The sequence below is a fragment of the Sordaria macrospora genome, chromosome 5 (genome assembly GCF_033870435.1).
Source record: "Sordaria macrospora chromosome 5, complete sequence".
Classification (NCBI taxonomy): domain Eukaryota; kingdom Fungi; phylum Ascomycota; class Sordariomycetes; order Sordariales; family Sordariaceae; genus Sordaria; species Sordaria macrospora.
In genome coordinates, this window is record NC_089375.1 from 1,322,778 (window position 1) to 1,341,789 (window position 19,012).

The 19,012-nt window shown below is 53.8% G+C and overlaps 7 protein-coding genes across 7 annotated transcripts; 4 read left to right on the forward strand and 3 right to left on the reverse strand.

Annotated features, from left to right (window-relative positions):
• The first annotated feature begins 785 nt into the window (after positions 1–785).
• Positions 786–5,401, forward strand: SMAC4_04084 (uncharacterized protein). Its single transcript, XM_003346603.2, has 2 exons — positions 786–1,147; positions 1,235–5,401. The coding sequence occupies exons 1-2, from the start codon at positions 951–953 to the stop codon at positions 5,157–5,159; spliced, it is 4,122 nt and encodes a 1,373-aa protein (XP_003346651.1). The 5' UTR covers positions 786–950; the 3' UTR covers positions 5,160–5,401.
• Positions 5,402–5,468: 67 nt separating this feature from the next.
• Positions 5,469–7,245, reverse strand: SMAC4_04085 (uncharacterized protein). Its single transcript, XM_003346604.3, has 2 exons — positions 6,813–7,245; positions 5,469–6,729 (listed from the first exon to the last, which is right to left on the reverse strand). Exons 1-2 carry the CDS (start codon positions 6,995–6,997, stop codon positions 5,514–5,516), a joined length of 1,401 nt encoding a protein of 466 aa, XP_003346652.2. The 5' UTR covers positions 6,998–7,245; the 3' UTR covers positions 5,469–5,513.
• Positions 7,246–8,190: 945 nt separating this feature from the next.
• Positions 8,191–10,382, forward strand: SMAC4_04086 (uncharacterized protein; the record flags this gene model as incomplete). Its single annotated transcript, XM_003346605.1, has 5 exons — positions 8,191–9,150; positions 9,214–9,512; positions 9,568–9,595; positions 9,655–9,915; positions 9,984–10,382. The coding sequence occupies 5 exons, from the start codon at positions 8,191–8,193 to the stop codon at positions 10,380–10,382; spliced, it is 1,947 nt and encodes a 648-aa protein (XP_003346653.1).
• A 606-nt stretch (positions 10,383–10,988) lies between these two features.
• SMAC4_04087 (uncharacterized protein) lies at positions 10,989–12,756 on the forward strand. Its single transcript, XM_003346606.2, has one exon. It carries the CDS (start codon positions 11,246–11,248, stop codon positions 12,350–12,352), a length of 1,107 nt encoding a protein of 368 aa, XP_003346654.1. The 5' UTR covers positions 10,989–11,245; the 3' UTR covers positions 12,353–12,756.
• A 135-nt stretch (positions 12,757–12,891) lies between these two features.
• SMAC4_04088 (uncharacterized protein) lies at positions 12,892–15,730 on the reverse strand. Its single transcript, XM_003346607.3, has 3 exons — positions 15,196–15,730; positions 14,281–15,105; positions 12,892–14,224 (listed from the first exon to the last, which is right to left on the reverse strand). The coding sequence occupies exons 1-3, from the start codon at positions 15,322–15,324 to the stop codon at positions 13,073–13,075; spliced, it is 2,106 nt and encodes a 701-aa protein (XP_003346655.3). The 5' UTR covers positions 15,325–15,730; the 3' UTR covers positions 12,892–13,072.
• Positions 15,731–16,343: 613 nt separating this feature from the next.
• Positions 16,344–17,360, forward strand: SMAC4_04089 (uncharacterized protein; the record flags this gene model as incomplete). The annotated part of the gene is made up of 1 exon (XM_003346608.1): positions 16,344–17,360. One exon carries the CDS (start codon positions 16,344–16,346, stop codon positions 17,358–17,360), a length of 1,017 nt encoding a protein of 338 aa, XP_003346656.1.
• A 30-nt stretch (positions 17,361–17,390) lies between these two features.
• SMAC4_04090 (mitochondrial 37S ribosomal protein mS23) lies at positions 17,391–18,583 on the reverse strand. Its single transcript, XM_003346609.2, has 2 exons — positions 17,995–18,583; positions 17,391–17,892 (listed from the first exon to the last, which is right to left on the reverse strand). Exons 1-2 carry the CDS (start codon positions 18,378–18,380, stop codon positions 17,559–17,561), a joined length of 720 nt encoding a protein of 239 aa, XP_003346657.1. The 5' UTR covers positions 18,381–18,583; the 3' UTR covers positions 17,391–17,558.
• Positions 18,584–19,012: the final 429 nt, after the last annotated feature.

Sequence of the window (19,012 nt, forward strand, 5' to 3'; positions counted from 1 at the left end):
TGGAGATGGGACGGCGACAGGGGCAATGAGGGGAAGCCAAGAGTGATAAGTAAGAGGGTTAGGGTCAAAGGACAATGGAGAGGACCGATAAGAAGCGATATGCTCCGAAAGGGGAGCTGGAGAAAGGCCCAACGGGTCTACGGCATGCAGCGAACTTGGGGTGAAACTGTTCCCTCTCACGGTGGCGGAACCGGCCGAGGACCTCCGCAAATGTTTCCCATTGTGCCTCCTGTTTAACGCCGAGTGAGCACTCCCCTCCTTCCCTTTGGATGGCCACTTCCGGGATTCTGAGACTGTGGGGGAGGAGTTCGTCCGCCTGTTACCCCACTTTGTCAACTGCCTTGTCCCTCCATGTCGCCTTCCTTTTGATAAGCTTTTTGAGGGTGGTCAAGTGGTCATGATCTCTTTCCTGGAGTTCTGATCTGCTCCGTCCTGATATCTCTCCCATGTTCCCCGTGGAGCCGCCCTTTATGAGGGACGAGGTCGTACCTGATCGGGCGCCGGCGAACCAAGCACCACCCAAAAGCTCACCCAGAAAAAACAAGACTATTTGATGACAGAGTGGGTTGCCACCTGCTGTCAACCTTGCTAGGCTTCAACTAGGCCTTGTTGTTTCCCTCGGCATTCGCAAGAAGTCCATGTTTGACACTTGGTTATCAATAATAGATGGAACGCACTGATAGGCAAGCCTTCCCACTAACAAGTACAACCTCAGCATCGGGCCAACTGATCTGCCCCCCGATCCGACCTTGTTGGACTGCGCTTTGCTTTTCTTCTGCTGGACCCTTCCACTTGTGAAGATTTGCATCTTGCTTTCTTCTTTTTTTAAATCTCCTTCATTTTCTGGGTAAACACCCAAACTACCCTCGTCTTTCTGCTCTGCTTCTGGTTCTGTTCTGTGGTACAGAACGTGTTTGTTCTTTGCTATTCTCCTCATCCATCACAGAACCATGGCTCCAAGCGCTGTTCCCCTGGAGTCAGGCTCCACCTCTCTAAACTTGGGATCACTGCCCGGATCTCTAACAACAACATTCGACGACACTCTTCGTTTCTACCTCAACGGCACCCGGGTGGTCTTGGATGACATTGACCCGGAGATCACATTGTTGGAATACCTTCGTGGTATAGGCTTAACGGGCACAAAGCTGTATGTTTGACGCTCATGCTCATCCAGATATCTCCATGACGTTAAGTACCTGGCCGACTGCTGACATGAATTGTTTCCTCCTGACAGCGGCTGTGGAGAAGGTGGTTGTGGAGCCTGCACTGTCGTTGTCTCCCAGTTCAACCCAACAACAAACAAGATTTACCATGCCAGTGTAAACGCCTGCCTGGCACCATTAATATCGGTCGACGGCAAGCATGTCATCACTGTCGAGGGTATCGGCAATGTCAAGAAGCCACATCCCGCCCAGGAACGGGTGGCCAAGGGAAATGGCTCCCAGTGCGGTTTCTGTACGCCCGGCATCGTCATGAGCTTGTACGCTCTTCTGCGTAACAATGACAGCCCCTCAGAGCACGACGTCGAAGAGGCTTTCGATGGAAACCTCTGCAGGTGTACCGGATATCGCCCCATTCTAGACGCTGCTCACACTTTCACCAAGAAGGCCCCTTCGGCTTGCGGTAACAGCAAGGCGAATGGCGGCAGTGGGTGCTGCATGGAGGGAGGCGGTGGTGGCTGTGGAGGAGCGAACAAGAACGGAGACGACCAGCCCATCAAGCGCTTCACGCCTCCAGGATTCATCGAGTACAACCCAGATACCGAGCTCATCTTCCCGCCACAACTCAAGAAGCAGGAATTCAGGCCACTTTTGTTTGGAAACAAGCGGAAACGGTGGTTCCGTCCTACCAAGCTTGAACAGTTGCTCGAGATCAAGAAGGTTTACCCGAATGCCAAGATAATTGGTGGCAGCACAGAAACACAGATTGAGATCAAGTTCAAGGCTCTTCAGTATCCCATCTCTGTATTTGTCGGCGATATTCCCGAGCTTCGACAGTACTCCTTCGAGGAGAACCACCTCGAGGTGGGCGGCAACATCACTCTTACCGATCTTGAGAATGTTTGCCAGGAAGCCATCAAGCACTACGGAGAGAAGAGGGGACAGATCTTCAACGCCATGTACAAGCAGCTCAAGTACTTTGCTGGCAGGCAGATCAGAAACGTCGGTACGCCGGCAGGAAACTTGGTGACTGCTTCGCCAATTTCCGATTTGAACCCGGTACTGCTGGCCGCTGATGCTGTTCTGGTGGCCAAGTCCCTCGGTGACAACGGAATTGTCGAGACCGAGATCCCTATGGCCCAGTTTTTCACCGGCTATCGCCGCACAGCGCTTCCACAGGATGCTATCTTGGCGGCCATTCGTGTCCCGTTGACCCTGGAGAAGAACGAGCTGTTCGGGGCTTACAAGCAAGCCAAGAGGAAAGATGACGATATCGCTATTGTTACCTCTGCCTTCCGGGTTCGTCTCGACGAGGATGGCGTTGTTGACCAGTGCAACCTTGTCTACGGTGGCATGGCGCCCACCACTGTCGCGGCCAAGACCGCAAACTCATATCTCCTGGGCAAGAGGTTCGCCGAGCAAGAGACACTGGAAGGTGTCATGAACGCGCTGGAACAGGACTTCAACCTCTCATTCAGCGTTCCAGGAGGCATGGCCACTTACAGAAAATCGCTGGCCATCGGTCTCTTCTACCGGTTCTACCATGAGTTCATGGTTATTTTGGGTAGCAACGCTGATGAAGAGGCCGTGCCTGAGCTGGAGAGAGAGATCTCTACAGGCCAACAAGACAAGGAGGCGGCTGCTGCTTACATGCAAGAAACTGTCGGAAAGTCAAACCCTCATCTTGCTGCCCTGAAGCAGGTAACGGGAGAGGCTCAGTACACCGATGATATCCCACCCCTCAAGAACGAACTGTACGGTTGCATGGTCCTCTCTACCAAGGCGCATGCCAAGCTGCTGTCGGTAGACGCTTCAGCTGCGCTGGATATTCCAGGAGTTGTTGACTACATTGACAAGAATGACATGCCCAACGCCGCTGCCAACCACTGGGGTGCCCCTCACTACCAAGAAGTCTTCTTTGCTGAGGATATTGTTTACACGGCTGGTCAGCCCATTGGCCTCATTGTTGCCACATCAGCTGCCCGTGCTGCCGAGGGTGCCAGGGCTGTCAAAGTGGAATACGAGGAGTTGCCTGCCATCTACACCATGGAGGAGGCTATCGAAAAAGAGAGCTTCTTCGACTTCTTTAGAGAGATTAAGAAGGGTGACACCAAGGAGGGTTTCGAAAACTCTGACTATGTCTTCTCTGGCGTGGCCAGAATGGGCGGTCAGGAGCACTTCTACCTGGAGACCAACGCTACGTTGGCGATTCCCAAGCACGAAGACGGCGAGATGGAGATCATCTCTAGTACCCAGAACCCCAACGAAGCTCAAGCATATGCCGCCCGTGTCTTGGATGTTGCCGCAAACAAGATTGTGGTCAAGGTCAAGCGCTTAGGAGGTGGCTTTGGCGGAAAGGAGACAAGGTCGGTGCAACTTAGCAGCATCATCGCCCTTGCCGCACAGAAGACTGGCCGCCCAGTCCGCTGCATGCTCACTCGTGAAGAGGATATGGTCACCTCCGGACAACGCCACCCCTTCTTGGGTCGGTGGAAGATGGCTGTCAACAAGGATGGCAAGATCCAGGCTCTCGAGGTCGATATCTTCAACAACGGTGGTTGGTGTTGGGACTTGAGCGCTGCCGTTTGCGAGCGTGCCATGACCCACTCGGACAACTGCTACAACATTCCCAACATGCACGTCACCGGCCGCATTTGCAAGACCAACACCATGTCCAACACTGCATTCCGTGGCTTCGGTGGTCCTCAGGGCATGTTCATTGCAGAGTCCTACATGAACGAAGTTGCCGACCGTCTCGGCATGCCGGTCGAGAGGTTCCGTGAGATCAACTTCTACAAGCCCGGTGAGCGTACGCACTTTAACCAAGAGATCAACGACTGGCACGTTCCTCTTATGTGGGATCAGCTTATGAAGGAGGCCGAGTACGAGTCCCGTCGTGAGGCCATCGCCAAGTACAATGCCGAGCACAAGTGGCGCAAGCGTGGTCTCGCCATCATCCCCACCAAGTTCGGTATCTCCTTCACTGCGCTGTGGTTCAACCAAGCCGGTGCCCTCGTACACATCTACCACGATGGTTCCGTACTCGTCGCCCACGGCGGTACCGAAATGGGTCAAGGCCTACACACCAAGATGACTCAGATCGCCGCCCAAGCTCTCAATGTTCCCCTCGAGAACGTCTTCATCTCGGAAACTGCCACCAACACCGTCGCCAACGCGTCCGCCACCGCCGCCTCGGCCTCCTCTGATCTCAACGGCTACGCCATCTACAACGCCTGCCAGCAGCTCAACGAGCGTCTCGCCCCCTACCGCGAGAAGCTGGGCCCCGACGCCACCATGAAGGACATCGCCCACGCGGCCTACTTCGACCGCGTCAACTTGTCCGCCCAAGGCTTCTACAAGACACCGGAGATCGGCTATACCTGGGGCAAGAATGAGGGCAAGATGTTCTTCTACTTCACGCAGGGCGTCGCTGTCTCCGAGGTGGAGATCGACACGCTCACGGGTACCTGGACGTGCTTGCGCGCTGACATCAAGATGGATGTCGGGCAGAGTATCAACCCTGCCATTGACTACGGCCAGATCGAAGGTGCTTTCATCCAGGGTCTCGGTCTGTTCACCATGGAAGAGTCGCTGTGGATGCGCAACGGGCCGATGGCGGGTAACTTGTTCACCCGCGGTCCGGGCACGTACAAGATCCCTGGCTTCCGCGATATCCCGCAGCAGTGGAATGTGAGCTTGCTCAAGGGCGTAGAGTGGAAGGAGCTGAGGACAATTCAGAGGAGTAGAGGTGTGGGTGAGCCGCCGCTGTTCATGGGCAGTGCCGTGTTCTTTGCTATTCGCGATGCGCTAAAGGCCGCCAGAGCGCAGTATGGTGTCAAGGCCAAGGTTGGGGCCGAGGGTGGAGAGGATGATGGGTTGTTGAGGCTGGAGAGCCCGGCGACGCCGGAGAGGATCAGGTTGGCTTGTGTGGATCCTATTGTTGAGAGGGCGAGGGTGTTTCCGAAGGAGGGAGAGAAGAGTTTCTTTATTGCTATCTAAGGTTTTGTCTACTGCGGATTGATTGGGGATGGCTTTGGGGTTTTGGTCTTACTGTATATGTATACGAACTTCAGGACGGGGAAACAGGACCTGGTTTTTTTTTCTTCTTTTCTTTTTTGGCATTGAATAGCATGTTACAGATTTATGCGAGTCAAAGAATGGCATCAAGCAATCGTATATTTGTTCACTTGAACTTTGTCAGCAACTTTTATCACGTGTTCGGGAAGAAAACAAAACATCAAGTTCGCTTATAGTGTCTTATAAGTGTCATTATACCATGCTCACTGCAGTAGTCAAGGTAACGTCTTTCCAAAAACCCTCTATTTGCGACCATTTACAAGATCTGACCGACATTTACTGCTTAATAAACTTCTTCAACCCCCTCAACCTCTTCTTCGCATCCTCCAACACCTCATCAGGCTTGCACACGGCAAACCGTAGCCAGTCCTCCACGATATGCGCATTCGCATCTGTATAAAACTCACTAGGCGGGATCGCCGCCACGCCCAGCTCCTGGATCAAGAACCACGCCAGCTTGAAATCCCTCGGCCGCTCCGCCACGTGCGGCGGGAACGGGTATCCCTCCGGAATCTCCACCTTGTTGAGGTTGGCCATGACGAAATAGCCGCCCTCGGGGATCGAGTACGGCAAGCCGAGCTCGTCCCAGATGGCGTTGAACCGGCTCATCTTGTTCTGCATGTCCTCGATGCACTGCGTCCAGAACCCGTGCTGGTCGGCCTCCTCGAAGCCGATGGCGCAGGCTTCCTGAAGCGGAGAAACGGACGAGTAGCAGATGCGCGTGTGCGCGGCGGCCACGTACTGGATCAGCTCGGCGGGGCCCATGAGCCAGCCGACGCGCCACCCGGTAGCGTAAAAGTTCTTGCCGGCCGAGCCGACGGTGAGGGTGATCTTCTCTACTTCCGGAGACAAGGTGGCCATGCGGGTGAAGGGGGTGTAGAAGAGGCGGTCGTAGACCTCATCGCTCAGAATGATGATCTGGTTCTTGACGCACAGGTCGGCGATGCGCTCGAGCTCGGCGCGAGAAAATACCTTGCCGACGGGGTTGTGCGGGGTGTTGATGACGAGCATCTTGGTGCGCGGGCTGACAGCGCGCTCGAGCTCGTCAAAGTCGATGGTCCACTCGGACGCCGACAGCGTCTTGACGTGGCCGTCCTTGGGCGGGTGCATGGGCACGTACACGATCTTGCCGCCGGGCATCTCGATGTTACTGATGTACTGGTCGAAGAAGGGCTCGAACACAATGACCTCGTCGCCCGGCTCAATGAAGGCCATGAAGGCGCTGAGCATGCCCTCGTTGGCGCCCGTGGTGATGGTGATCTCGGTCTCCGGGTCCAGCTCACGGCCCCAGTGAGGCGCGTACGCCTTGGAGAGCGCCTTCCTTAGCCTGGGACGGCCGCGGGTGGGCGAGTACTGGTTGCATTCGACTCTGTCCAGAGCCTTCTTGGCCGCGTTCAGGATGAACTCGGGAGGGTTGTAGCCAAAGAAACCCTGACCCATGTTGACGATGGGCTGTCTGGGAGAGGCAGCGGCGGCCTCGTTGACGATGGTCCTGAACTCCACATGTTAGCCAAGACATTTATTTCCCTTCTCAGTGTGTAAGTGAGAGGTTCTTCTTTCTCAATGATCACTCACCAAACATCCTGACGGTTGCCGGCCACGCGGGCGGCGGGCTTAAGTTTTGCGCTCATTAGGCGGGATGAGTAATGGAGATGATGACGCTGTGACCGAACAACAAGTTGTTGAGATGATTTCACAACAGTGCCAGTGAAAATCAACGATGAAGGCCGGCGGAGGACTGGGAGCAGCAATCCGCTCATGAAGACAACAAAAACGATGGAGTCACAGGGACAAGGTAAGTTGGTTAACAGGCAGAAGAGATAATACTGTACGCTGTTTTAGTAGTTGTATTGGGATGTGTAAGCCTTTTTTATTTTTCACGGGGTTGTTGCACCATTACGGCTTTGATACACTACGCCTGTGAGTATGACTCCGTAATCGGGCCTCGCACCACGGAATCCCTTCTTTCGCTCAAATGTCGCAATCCGGGGAAGTGGGGCCTGTGCCGGCTCCTGCCGGGCGGCATGATAAGGGTCAAGGGAGGTCATTGCGCTAGTTGCATATGCGACTATGCAAGTACCCAGCATATCAACAACATCCCTCTTTCGGCGCTCACTGCTGTGGTTTGCAATGTCCAGCTTTGGTTTCGCGAGGACATATCAATGACAAGAAAGAATTTGGCTACTAGAGGGAAGCATTTGTAGGATGGTGATGACAAACATGTTGGAATAATCGACCATTTATTTAAATTCAGTTTAACGAACTTGTCCGGTCAAAGGTGAATATACAAGTCGAAACGTCGAAATGCGTATGTGAACTCGGCTTTCCCAGTGTTGGCCTTGTTTGAGTGTTTATCGAATCTTGAAGAAGGCACATAATGTCTGTGGGATTCGACCATGACCATCCACAGTCGACGACCGATGTGTTCTTGTTTTTCACCGTTCGCTTGTCTTCCTCATTAGTAGTCCTGATCTCATCTGACGGAAACGACATCGTAAACTGAACTCGAACCAATTATCAGATTGTATCGATAGTGTTCCTGCCTTGGTGTGTCGTCTGCCTGCTCCTGATGTCGTCTCCTAGGGCAACCAGATGTCATCCGCCTTCCATCTCATCTATCCCGTCCAGCAACCTTTGAAACCATTCCACTGTTGCCGGTCCGACCTCTGCACTAGCCACAGTTTGCTCAGCTTGCTGTGTCTTTTTTGTTCGGACAAGAACTGCTTGTAGCCAGGCGCTTGCTATCTTGTAGTCCATTTGTCGCGCGAGGGGCCTCTTTCTCATCTTTGCCCATTATCTCCATTCGCGTCCTTGATTACCTCAGCAAACAACCCACCACCCGACGCCAACAGTTTGCGCTCCTCTTTCTCCTTCGACCCATCGTCTTGTTCCAGCACGTTTGAACCTTTGATAAAGCTTCTTACCCTTCTTGCTTTCCCCCGCGGCCACCACCATGGTGAAATCGCCATCTCCAAGCATACCGTTGCCTATGGTAGGCGGTCATCCCTTTCCCGCCAACGGAATGCGACCACCTCCATCGCCCAGTTATGGATCAACTGCGTATAGTTTCAAGTTGCAGGTCCCTCCTCGCCTTAGTCCTGCTGAACAGCTTGCTTCCCCTCCAGCAACCAACTCGTGCGGTGATCAATCGGCGCGCCACCAATCACATAATCCTTTCCCTCATCCCTCAACCTCCGACGTCCATCATACATCCTCGAGGGTTGGTCGCGCCCCTTCCAGACCCCAGAGAGACTATCATCCGAGACGCCAGTTTGAAACGGAGATCCTTGACTTGGCTTTACGCGACAGTCGGAACCCAAGGACTCGGACCAAGGCACCTTCGTCGGCCCACCACAATAAAAACACCCACCCCCACCACCAGGAACATACCCACAGGCATACACCCTCGTGTTCAAGATCCTACAGACCTTGCCACGACATCGACCACCAGATTAAGGATCCGGTGCCTATGTATGGTGTGGCTCTGGTAGACGACAGAGGCGGTGTTGAATTCTTAGCCACTGACAGGATGGACGACTGGCTGGCGGGTGTCGAGAACGAAGACTTCATCATCTATGAGGACCCTCAGGAACACGGACTAAAACAAAACGACACGGAAATGGGCGGGGCCGAGCCCCAGGCCGACGAGTCTGGGCTGGCGCCCACTGTGGTTCGCTATGCCATGATGGACCTAGAAGACGGCGACGATTCAGACAAGGAGAACCAAAACGACGCCCCGAAATACCGCCGGATTCGCAAGCCCACCCCTCACAAGCCTGCTGCCCTAATGGAGATCAAACTGAACCAGGTCGAGACCGAAATTGTTAAAGATGAGGATGCGAAGACCATCTGGCCGGGTGTGGAGGACTCCATGCTTAGTATTCCCAAGCGGAAAAGCATCAAGCGTCAAGTTGTTCGTCCATCCTTAGCTCAACGTCCCAACGTGGATGAAGTATACGCTAATGCCTGACCACAGGACTCGAATGCCGACACATTGGAGCGGCCTGCTTCCAAGCGCAGCAAGCTTACCAGCACTCTCAAGCGTGGCTTGTCGAAGATGAGCTTGAGGAGCATCAGAAGCAGCCGTGCTTCTAAGCGACCAGGTACTCCTGCCGGGTCTGTCGGCACTCGAGAGGTGTTCAGCCGACTGAGCTCTTTCTCGTGGGTGCCTGGCTCCGAGAAGCTGCGCTCTGCGTCAGGCTCTTCTGGACCGGAGAGGAAGATCAAGATTTGTGTGGTCGGTGATGCTGATGCGGGCAAGACGGCTCTAGTCAAGTGAGTGCTCTGGTGTGTTCTTGGAATGGGCAATGTTGCTAACATATGTGTACAGCCGCCTCGTCTCTGGAGATTTCGGGGAGGTATGTAGGAATTTGCCAGTGATATTTGCAATGGAGGACATGCTAACATCCGGTCCCAGGAAAAGAAATCTAACGACGCTCCTCAGCACTCGCCGATTACCGAGCAGCAGATCCCAACTGCTCCCTCATCGCATACCACGGATTATCGCAGTTTCTCCATTATTGCTGACGACGGAAAGCTCGTCACTATCGAGCTCTGGGACTTCCCAGGCAACATTGCTAACGAGCGGACCACCCAGCTGACGTCCAACTTCTTCCAAGCTGCCATCATCTGCTATAGCATCGAGGATGTTAAGAATCTTCCCGCCATTTGTGATACGGTATGTCTGCACCAATTTCCGTCAAACAGGGATACCTCAGGTCACTAACCCAATGCCTCTTCATCCAGTGGAAACCCAAACTGGACCGCTCCCTCATCGACTGTCCTCGCTTCCTTCTCGGCCTCAAGAAGGATCTCCGCCCAGCCTTTCCTCCCCTGGGTCTTAGCTTCCTGCCTCGCAAGGAGCCTGTCATGGCCGACATGGGTCGCAGTGCAGCATACCACTCCCGTGTCGCTGGCTACGGCGAGTGCTCGGCCAAGACAGGCGAGAACGTCGATGACGCATTCCGCGGCATTGTCAACTTCACCTTGAGCCAGATGAGGAAGAAGGAGATAGGTATTTCCCATGGAAAGCGTCGGGAGAAGGCAAAGGAGACGGTCAAGGATGCGGGCAAGGTCATGGTTGATACGTTGTGTGGATTCCCCAATGGCCCGACTCCGGGCCGTACCTGGAGCCGTCACTTGTAGGCACTCGCCGATGCTGATCTGCTGGATACGTCCGATTGCTTTCATCCGGATATTAAGATCATGTTGCTGGTTTTTGGGTGGCCGTTACCTTTGCTATGGAACAAGACTCGTCCGAATAATGTAGGATATATACACATTGGCTGGTTGAGAGGGGAAAATGTCTTGATCGAGGTTTAGGAAACAACTGAGCCAGACAAAGGAAAAACCAGAAAGAATTGCTCGCGCAGTTACTTAAAGAGGCTCGATTGGAGCAGACAGCTTGTACGGGGAGGGCGATAAGAAGTGGTTAATCTTGATGGAAAAGAACATGATCTTGTATGTTTGGTGGTTGAAGTCTTGGAAGATGATGCTAAGGCGCGTCGTTGGGTTCTGGAGTTCAGACACTTACGTTAACATCGATAGATGCATAACTGTTTGGAGAGTAGAGACCACTCTCGCGTCAGAGTGGAGAAATTGGGGGAGCTTGGCCAGTTCCGGGCAGGTACTTCCACTTGTACAACAACACTTCTTCCTCGAAGCTCACACACTTTACAAAGCCCGTGAACCTTGATGGCCTCATAAAAATAGGCGACTTCACTACATAACTTCTAATGTTGGTACTTGTTCTTCACTCGCTTGTCCATATACCCTCATCGCCGTCACTCTGTGCTTGGTCACTTTAGAACACTGTGCCAATTTAAAGCCTGGGTGTTCCTGTTCAGTCGTCACTTCATCTCCTGCTCACGTTCCATTTCATCGAACATCTTCGACGACTGCTTTCACCCACGCTACACGCATCCGAGAATCCAGTGCATCCGGTCTCTACTATCCTTCAAACTCCTTCAGATTGGTAGCCTCAAGAGGCTACACCTCACCAAAACACAATGAGCGACGACTGGGAGGATAGCACCTCCAGAACACCACTTCTCCCGCCGAACACAACCTCCTCATCATCAACCAACCCATTACTATCACCATCTCTCCACCTCACAGTCAGATTCAGCGCCTCTCTCCCGGACCTGCACCTCGACATCCCCTCTCCCAACCGCACCACCATCGTCGCTCTCAAGCACCGCATCCGCGAGCGCCTCCTAGCCCTATCCTCCAGCAGCAAAGACAAAGACAGCAAAGATGACGACCAAACCACCGCCAAAGCAGCCCGGAGCCGTCTCCGCTTCATCCACGCCGGCAAGATCCTCCCCGACACTGCCATCGTCAGCTCCGTCCTTCGCCCACCTCCGCCACCGCCCATGGCCGTCGACCCCAAGGGCAAGGGAAAAGCCGTTTATCGCCAGCAGCAGCAACAGCAACAGCAACAGCAACAAAGAGTCTACGTAAACTGCAGTATAGGTGACGAACTCACTGACGAAGAATTATCCACCGAAGCGGCGGCCGCATCTTTTATTCCTACTACCCCCGTCGGATCCGTTGATTCACCTAGTACCGGTACCGGTAAAACCAGCCGCACGACCGGCCTCCACCAACCATCAACAGCATCTTCAGGAGAAACCAGGTCCCGAGCCAATGCCTCCAGACAAGAAACAGACCGTAACACTGCCCCCCGCGGCTTCGACCGCTTTTTGTCAGCTGGGTTTACCCCAGCAGAAGTGAACCAGCTTCGCCTGCAGTTCAGATCCATCCAAGCATCGCGGTTTACACCGGATACCATGCCCTCCCCCGACACTTTGCGATCAATGGAAGATGCCTGGATAGATACCAACCACGGCGGTGTTGGGGGAGCCGGCCTGGATATGGAAGCCGATGACGGCACGGGGGAACCAATACCTACAAACGAAACGGATGGGTTCAACGGCATGGTGGATACCCTCGTCAAAGGCATGTTCATCGGGTTTGTGTTCCCTCTGGGGGCTATCGCTTGGGTGCTGAGAGAGGAAGGGATGTTGTCGAAGCGATGGCGGGTTTCGATTGCGTTTGGGGTGGTGTTTGGGTTTGCGATTGGCGTGTTGAGGGCGTTTTCAGCCGAACCGTAGGGGAGTCAAAGTTGGGATCCGTCGGTGAGGTGGGCTGGGAAGGTCTTGATGGAGACAGCGCGCTGGGCTAGAGCGCGGAAGTCCCGCCAGGTTGTTGTGGTTTCGCTTCCCGTCTTGGTTTGGGCTGTTTACGAAGTTGTTGAAGCGATCCGGGCGTTGATGGATTTGGAACAAGGGGAATGATTCGGATCCATCCAACCGTCTTCGTGGGCTTGTACATATTTGGTATAGGGCTTGCCTCTTTGGAGGACAGTGAGGCTTGAGGACGAAGAATGGTTGATGGGAAACCCTAAGCGACATATAGCGGTTTGCTTCAGGTTTATGTTTCAAAGAGTATATCCATACGGAGGTTATGAGCAGTCGATAGCCAACGTGCATGATAACCAGGAGCAGAATTGAACTCCACATTACCACTCCATGGCCATAGCAAACGTCGTCTTTGAGAGGTATATTGAAAGTGTTTTTCTCTTCTATCCATTAGGCCAGGGTCTATTCTATCCAGCCCGTACTTCCCTTCCCATGAAAGACCATCACACCGATGGTATCTATGCACAGGTACAAAAACGCCCATTATTATGTCATGCAAAAGACTCCCATGTTCCTTAAAAGGCAAATAATATCCATTGCCTAACAATAATCCAACACCCAAATGCAGAACCGACCAGACAATGCTAAACAACTAATTCAATTCGATAACTTCAACGAAAATCCACTGCAGTTTCACTGGTCCTTCTTCTTCGCAGGCGTCGTTGACCTGAACGTAAGCAGCCCGCCACCGAACCAGCCCTTATTCTTCTCAGCCTCCTCCCTCTCCGCCTCCCGCTGCTCCTCCTCCTCCTGACTCAGGCTAAAGCTACGGCCTAGCATTTCGGAGAGCGAGTTCCTGGGATCGTTCTGCGGCGGAGGTACAAAGAACGTAGGCGGCGCGAAGGCAACTCGTGCCGGGGTTGGATCAATTCCCGTATCCTCCCCAGCATCTCTCCTCATGGTCATGGTCATATAATCATTGCCGTTGGTCCTCCCAAGAATCTGTTTCTGCGGGGTGTTGACGAGCGCAGTGCTTCCGAAGGATGGTATCCCTGAGCTTGGCCGAGGTGCCGTGTTGCGCGAGGAGATGATGCGTGGTTGTTTTGTAAGGTAGTTGTTCAGCCTCTGGGCGGGCGCCGTTGGCGCTGGTGGTACGCGGTACCAGAAGGGTCCCTTGTTTTCGTCGGTAGGGGCTTCGTTAAACCCTTGGTTTTCCCGCTGGCCGACGGTTTGGAAGGCTCGGTACTGTGACTGAGTAGGCGTCCAATCCATTTCCATATCCTGCGTGTAAGCAGCCGCAGCCGATCTTGTGTTGGCAGCTGGACCAAGGTTCGAGAAAGAAGGGGCAGCGCCAGTGTCAGTGCCAACGCCAGTACCAAAGCGGCGTGGTGTTGGTGTTGGAGAGAATGGAGACCCAGGAGTGGCCGGAACATTAGACCTCCCTACCCGTGGTACGAAGAATGGCGAATGGTCTAGTGAGGGTGTTGGGGAGGCCGGGCTGGATGGGCCATTAACGATCTCATCCAGCAAGTCAACCATGACCTTAATTTCGTCTGGCTTCTCATCTGGCGTTGTAACCGGAGCCGGCGCTGGCGCTGGCGCTGGAGGTGCGGCCGGTGCCAGTGATGATGAGAATGTAGGTCGCGCAGCAAGTAACTGCGCCGAGGGCTTCATTAGTCTTTCTGATCGTCTCGGACCTGTCGCTGCTGTTGCCGTATTTGCCGTTGTCGGCCTATATGTGGATGGTTGTGTTACAGGTCTGCCTTGTGGTGCGGATGGTTTAGACGTGTTTCCAAACAGGGGCGCCATGTCGATACGGATAGCGCGAGGGGCTAGGAGGTGAACCTGGAAACAGTTGTCAGTCATGATTGGAGTACAAAAGAGCCATCAGGATGACTTACAAGAATAGCAAAGCCGGCCCAGAAAACATGCGCAGCTGCCGACATGTTCAAGTCTGCTTGTTCAATACCAGCTAGGATGGGCAACCTCCTGATCCAAAATCGCATGAAGACCAGAACGGCCTGATACATGTACCAGGCTCGAAACCCAGTTATGTGTTTTGTAAAGCCTCGGTGTAGCTGAGGATACCGTGGATTCCACCATACGCTTAAAATCGCGATAGTGAGACTCCAACCACTCAACCGTTCGGTTGACGGCAGAACGTTGAAAACCCAAAAACAAGTATTCACAGCTCTCAGCGCCCATGGATTTGGCGTTTCACCCAGCCGTGTTATGATCGCCGCCTTAAACAGCATGAGCATTATGGAGAGATGCCAAAGGAGTTGAAGCACCAAGCTAGCAGTCCGTAACCACCTCCCCAAACAGTCGAAGACGTTCAGCCAACTCCATCCTGTAACCTGCTGTCGCTGCTTGTTACTTCTCTCTATCATCCGGAGTAAGACATCGGTTTTTGCCGTGTAAGCGGCTTCGCCTAGTTTTTTCTGGACGCGTGGTTCGCATTCGGCGCACATTTGGGGATAGAGGCGCTCTTGTAATCGTCGGAACTTGTATATGTTCCTACATCGCTCTTCATATTCTTCGTCGTCGGGATCCGGAAGATACTGGGCGAGGATAGCTCGAAGCTTGTCCTGGTTGGCTAGACACTTGTTGCAGAAGACGCTGGCGCTCGAGGAACCGACGGTGGGTGAGGTAGCTCGCGTCGTGGCAAATTTGGCAGGACTCGCTTCGTACTCTGTCGCTACAGGAGGATCGGTAATGTCGCCGTTCTACCAAAGTAAAGAGAAGACGTTAGTAACTAGGTAGGATACGCGCTAGTAAGGTAGGCTGGTTAGATATAAGACAGCAGGGAGACCTACGCCGTCAAGGTAGTTTGTCGCGTCGCAATTTCGACACTCAAAGTTCCGAATGGAGCTGTTCCATGGTGTTGAGGTCTTGCGGCCACAATAAAAACATGTTAAGTATCGAGTCCGGTTTAATCTGGGCATCTCTTCGGCTGGGTGCGCGCGTTCACGCGATGCCCATTGCTGGTTGTGTTCGGTTTCCAGAAAGCGGCGCGGTGCCCTTCTTTGCGACACTGGCAAAGCTTTCCGATTATGTCCCCAAACCGCTGAAGATAATCACAGGTATCCGAAGCAAAGAACCCAGTTTGTCGTGGGAGTTTCTGTTCTTATAGGTGATTGTTTGGTCGAGCGGCGTCTTGTATGAGTGGTGAAAGGTTCAGGTTCTCAATAAATTAAAGATGGAATGGAAATGGAAGCGACATGCGACTCTGCGAAGAAGGAGCTCTCTCTCTTGACATCAAGCATCCATCCATGCACTTCCCAACTTCCCGCTTTCTGCCAGGCGGTCGGTCAACTTTTTAGCGGCCTGAGCCGCCAAATGCGCCCAAACCGCGGCCCTGGGGCAAGTGCCAAGCTGTCCCCTAGGCGGTCGTGGGATCTCCCGTCGCACCAGTGGGGCCACCGTCGTCATTCCGCCATTCGGCAGATCATCAGGGGTGTGTTTTCTCTCTTTCAGGGGTTTCAGTTGGCCCAAGCTTAATTTTATTCCCCGTAAAAGTGACATGGCGAAGGTACACTCAGAACCACCTTCCCGTCGGCTTTGCTTGTTGTCATCTTTCCAACACCTACGATTCGAGCGCCTTTCATCTTTATGTCATATATCAAGCTTGGATCTTGGGGATCTTACACCCAGTTTCACTCGAGATATATTGTGCCAAGTATTCCGCTTCTATGAGCGAGTCTACCATGGTCATCTTAAGACGACACTTGGTGTGAATGTGACAAACGGCAGCCTCTTTGTTTACATCAAGTCCCCCTTTCTGTTGCTGTTTACCTAGCCTTTATTTGGGAAGGCATGACTTGGAAACTCCTGAAACGAAACACGCTCAGAAGATTCTACAAGGTGACAACATCACATTCCCGGCTTCAGTATACGAATGACTTGACACTAACTCATGATAGACACAAAAAGAAGCCATTGGGACTTATCAGTCTGCTCCGGAATGGCCCCTACTCTACCAGTGTCCGTTCTGACGGACGAGGAAAAATCACACAAGAACCAAGAACTAAGGCCCGACACCAGGGCTGAGACCGACTCCCACCTACAGATCGAGGCTTTGAGCGGCATCAACTTGACAGCAGTCTTCTTTGTCGGGGGTGCTGCGTCTTCTGTCGCAACTGGACTTGTTCTCTCCAGTCTCTCATGGCTCTGGCTCATCACTTTCATCATCACAATCGGGATAGTGCTTGCTACATTCATAGTATATCGGCACTTTGAAATAATACGGCGACGTCAAAAACCAGGGGGCAGCTGGCTCGTCGCCAGCAATGCGCCCCAGATCGACAGTGCCGCTAGCGCGCAAGTGCCCAACACCACCTCTCTTCCCGCCGTCTACTTCACATACATACTTGGCTCTGGCGGGCACACTGCTGAGATGATCGAGACGATCAAGCAGTCGTTTCGCGGCCAGGCAAACATGCACCGGCGGTACATCATATCCACCGGAGACAGTTCCTCGCTCGCCAAGGCCCGTCTTCTGGAATGGACTATCAAGGGCGCCTATCCTGGTGAAGATGCTCGAGCAGGCACCTCTGACATCTTTTTGATCCGTCGTGCTCGCAAGGTCCATCAGCCGCTTTATACGGCGCCCTTTACCTGCCTCATATCGGCCTTTCATGCCGCCAACGCCCTCACACGGATGCCCAACTTGCGGTCGACGAAGGAGAATGCAAAGGACTTCGAGTACCCGCATGTGATCGTCACAAATGGGCCTGCCAACGGCTTTGTTGTTTGTTTGGTGGCCCACTTGCTCAAGATATTCTACCTCGTGCCGGGTAACAGAGCAAAGATGGCGTACATTGAGACCTGGGCCAGGTCCAAGACGATGAGTCTGACGGGGAAGCTGTTCCTAAAAACGGGCATTGCTGATGTTGTCGGAGTGCAACACGAGAGTCTGGCGAGGATATTCAAGGGTAGTCAATATATCGGGCCGGTTTCTGCCGGGTTTCTTCGGAAATAGGCGCGGCAAAAGGCTTCCTGGATCACATGTACTTGTACAAAGTCTCTTTCCCTCTCTATATGTACGAAGAGACATGTGGTATTCTTACAGTTGTACACGAGTGGGCCGCCGGCGTCGTCTTTTCCCAGACACGGATGGGTATCAACCATGGTACACCACTCCCTCACTTCCCTTCCCGTTTTACTCCGACTCTTTCCCTTACTGCGCGATCAGCTCGTCCTCCTCGGCTCCCTCGAGCGCAGAGTTGTCGACGACGTTGGCGTACGCGGAACTCCTGGCAGATTCCTGGCGGGCGATCTCGGCCGTAGCCCACTTCTTCCAGTTCTCGTAGGCCTGGTCTTCGAGCTCCATGCCGACGTGCAGAAGGTCCTTGCCGAAGTAGCCACCAACCATGCGGGCCTCCTCGACGGCTATCCTGCGCTCCATCTGCTCCAGCTGCCTCAACTTGTAGAACTCGTGGCGCGCCTTGTCGTAGGCTTCCTGCTTCGTCATGCCCTGGTTCTCCATGAGCCAGAGCTGACGCTGAACGACACTATAGTTTGCGTATAGGGTTAGTATGCGATTTCCATTCCCGTCCAATCCGCGCCTGCCCTTTTTGCGCCGCTACGTGTAATGCGCCCTTCCAACAACGTACCTCTCGCCGGACAAAGGCATGCCGCGTTGCCTGAGGCCCTTGGCCCAGTTAAGATGCCTGGCGTCCTTGCCGTCCAACTCGATAATCATCCTAGGCCTGGCCAACTCCCAAGGGTGGTCGCGGTAGAAGTCGCGGCGCAACTCATCTTCGGGGTAGACGATCTTGGTGGGCCTCCACAGGTTCTTTGGCTTGCGCACTCGCGAGTTCGGCGCAGAGTGCTGGATGGGATACGGCCTGGTGTTGATCTCGGCGGGGGGGATGGACTCGAGGGCCTTGAGCCACAGTGGTGGGTTCCGTGGTGGCAGGCCAGCGACCACGTTGGTGGCCGCAGCATCGGCAGCCCTCTGGTAGACCTTTGCGGCCTGGAAGATGCGCCCCTTGCCCATCTTGTCTGGTCGTCGCTGGCGGCGTTCGGGAGTCGGGTTGTGTGGAGGGAATTACTGGAGACAATCGACGACGGCGGGTGGTGTTAGTTGAGATCAAAGGACCATTGGCGGGTTCGGCGGTCCTTTCGTCCCTCAGATTCCCTCCCAAGGTAAAGGCAAGGCTACGAGGTTACGGGGTGTGTATACCTGTGTAAGGTAATGATAATACACTGCGCTGCGTACAATGGATTCCCTCAACCGCCAAACCTATCGTTATCGCTATTTGCTAGCTTTGTACAGAAAAGTGGAGATGTGACATTGGAGACGAGCTTGTTGCCGGCAGCCCGCGCGACCTGTCCTGTGCGCCTGCCGCGAGCGAGCAATTGGAAGGACGTGCCGGCAAAAAAATTGTTCCCCTCCCCGCCATTGAACGACCGAAGGTACCTTTCTGGCTGAGGCGCTTATCGATAACAGTAAGCTCTGGAGCCCGGCGGAGACTGGAGAGGTGTTCCCCTCTTTCTTGGAGGCAGGGGTGTCGCTCATGGCAAGGTACCTGGAGCTGTGCCTCTCGCTGTCTACGTACCCCAACTTTTTCTCATTTATCGCGTCGCCCACCCCGACCCCAGTTTCCTGCAACGACATCCCTCACTTCA

What these genes read in the sequence shown, in the direction of transcription:
- SMAC4_04085 (XM_003346604.3), bottom strand. Translation starts at nt 6,997, where the DNA reads ATGAGCGGATTGCTGCTCCCAGTCCTCCGCCGGCCTTCATCGTTGATT. An exon ending in GGCAACCGTCAGGATGTTTG is followed by an intron (nt 6,730 to 6,812) that starts GTGAGTGATCAT and finishes TGTGGAGTTCAG; the next exon opens with GACCATCGTCAACGAGGCCG.
- SMAC4_04088 (XM_003346607.3), bottom strand. Translation starts at nt 15,324, where the DNA reads ATGCCCAGATTAAACCGGACTCGATACTTAACATGTTTTTATTGTGGC. An exon ending in CGACAAACTACCTTGACGGC is followed by an intron (nt 15,106 to 15,195) that starts GTAGGTCTCCCT and finishes TTACTTTGGTAG; the next exon opens with AACGGCGACATTACCGATCC. An exon ending in GGGCCGGCTTTGCTATTCTT is followed by an intron (nt 14,225 to 14,280) that starts GTAAGTCATCCT and finishes AACTGTTTCCAG; the next exon opens with GTTCACCTCCTAGCCCCTCG.
- SMAC4_04087 (XM_003346606.2), top strand. Translation starts at nt 11,246, where the DNA reads ATGAGCGACGACTGGGAGGATAGCACCTCCAGAACACCACTTCTCCCG.
- SMAC4_04084 (XM_003346603.2), top strand. Translation starts at nt 951, where the DNA reads ATGGCTCCAAGCGCTGTTCCCCTGGAGTCAGGCTCCACCTCTCTAAAC. An exon ending in GGCTTAACGGGCACAAAGCT is followed by an intron (nt 1,148 to 1,234) that starts GTATGTTTGACG and finishes TCCTCCTGACAG; the next exon opens with CGGCTGTGGAGAAGGTGGTT.
- SMAC4_04090 (XM_003346609.2), bottom strand. Translation starts at nt 18,380, where the DNA reads ATGGGCAAGGGGCGCATCTTCCAGGCCGCAAAGGTCTACCAGAGGGCT. An exon ending in ATGCCTTTGTCCGGCGAGAG is followed by an intron (nt 17,893 to 17,994) that starts GTACGTTGTTGG and finishes CGCAAACTATAG; the next exon opens with TGTCGTTCAGCGTCAGCTCT.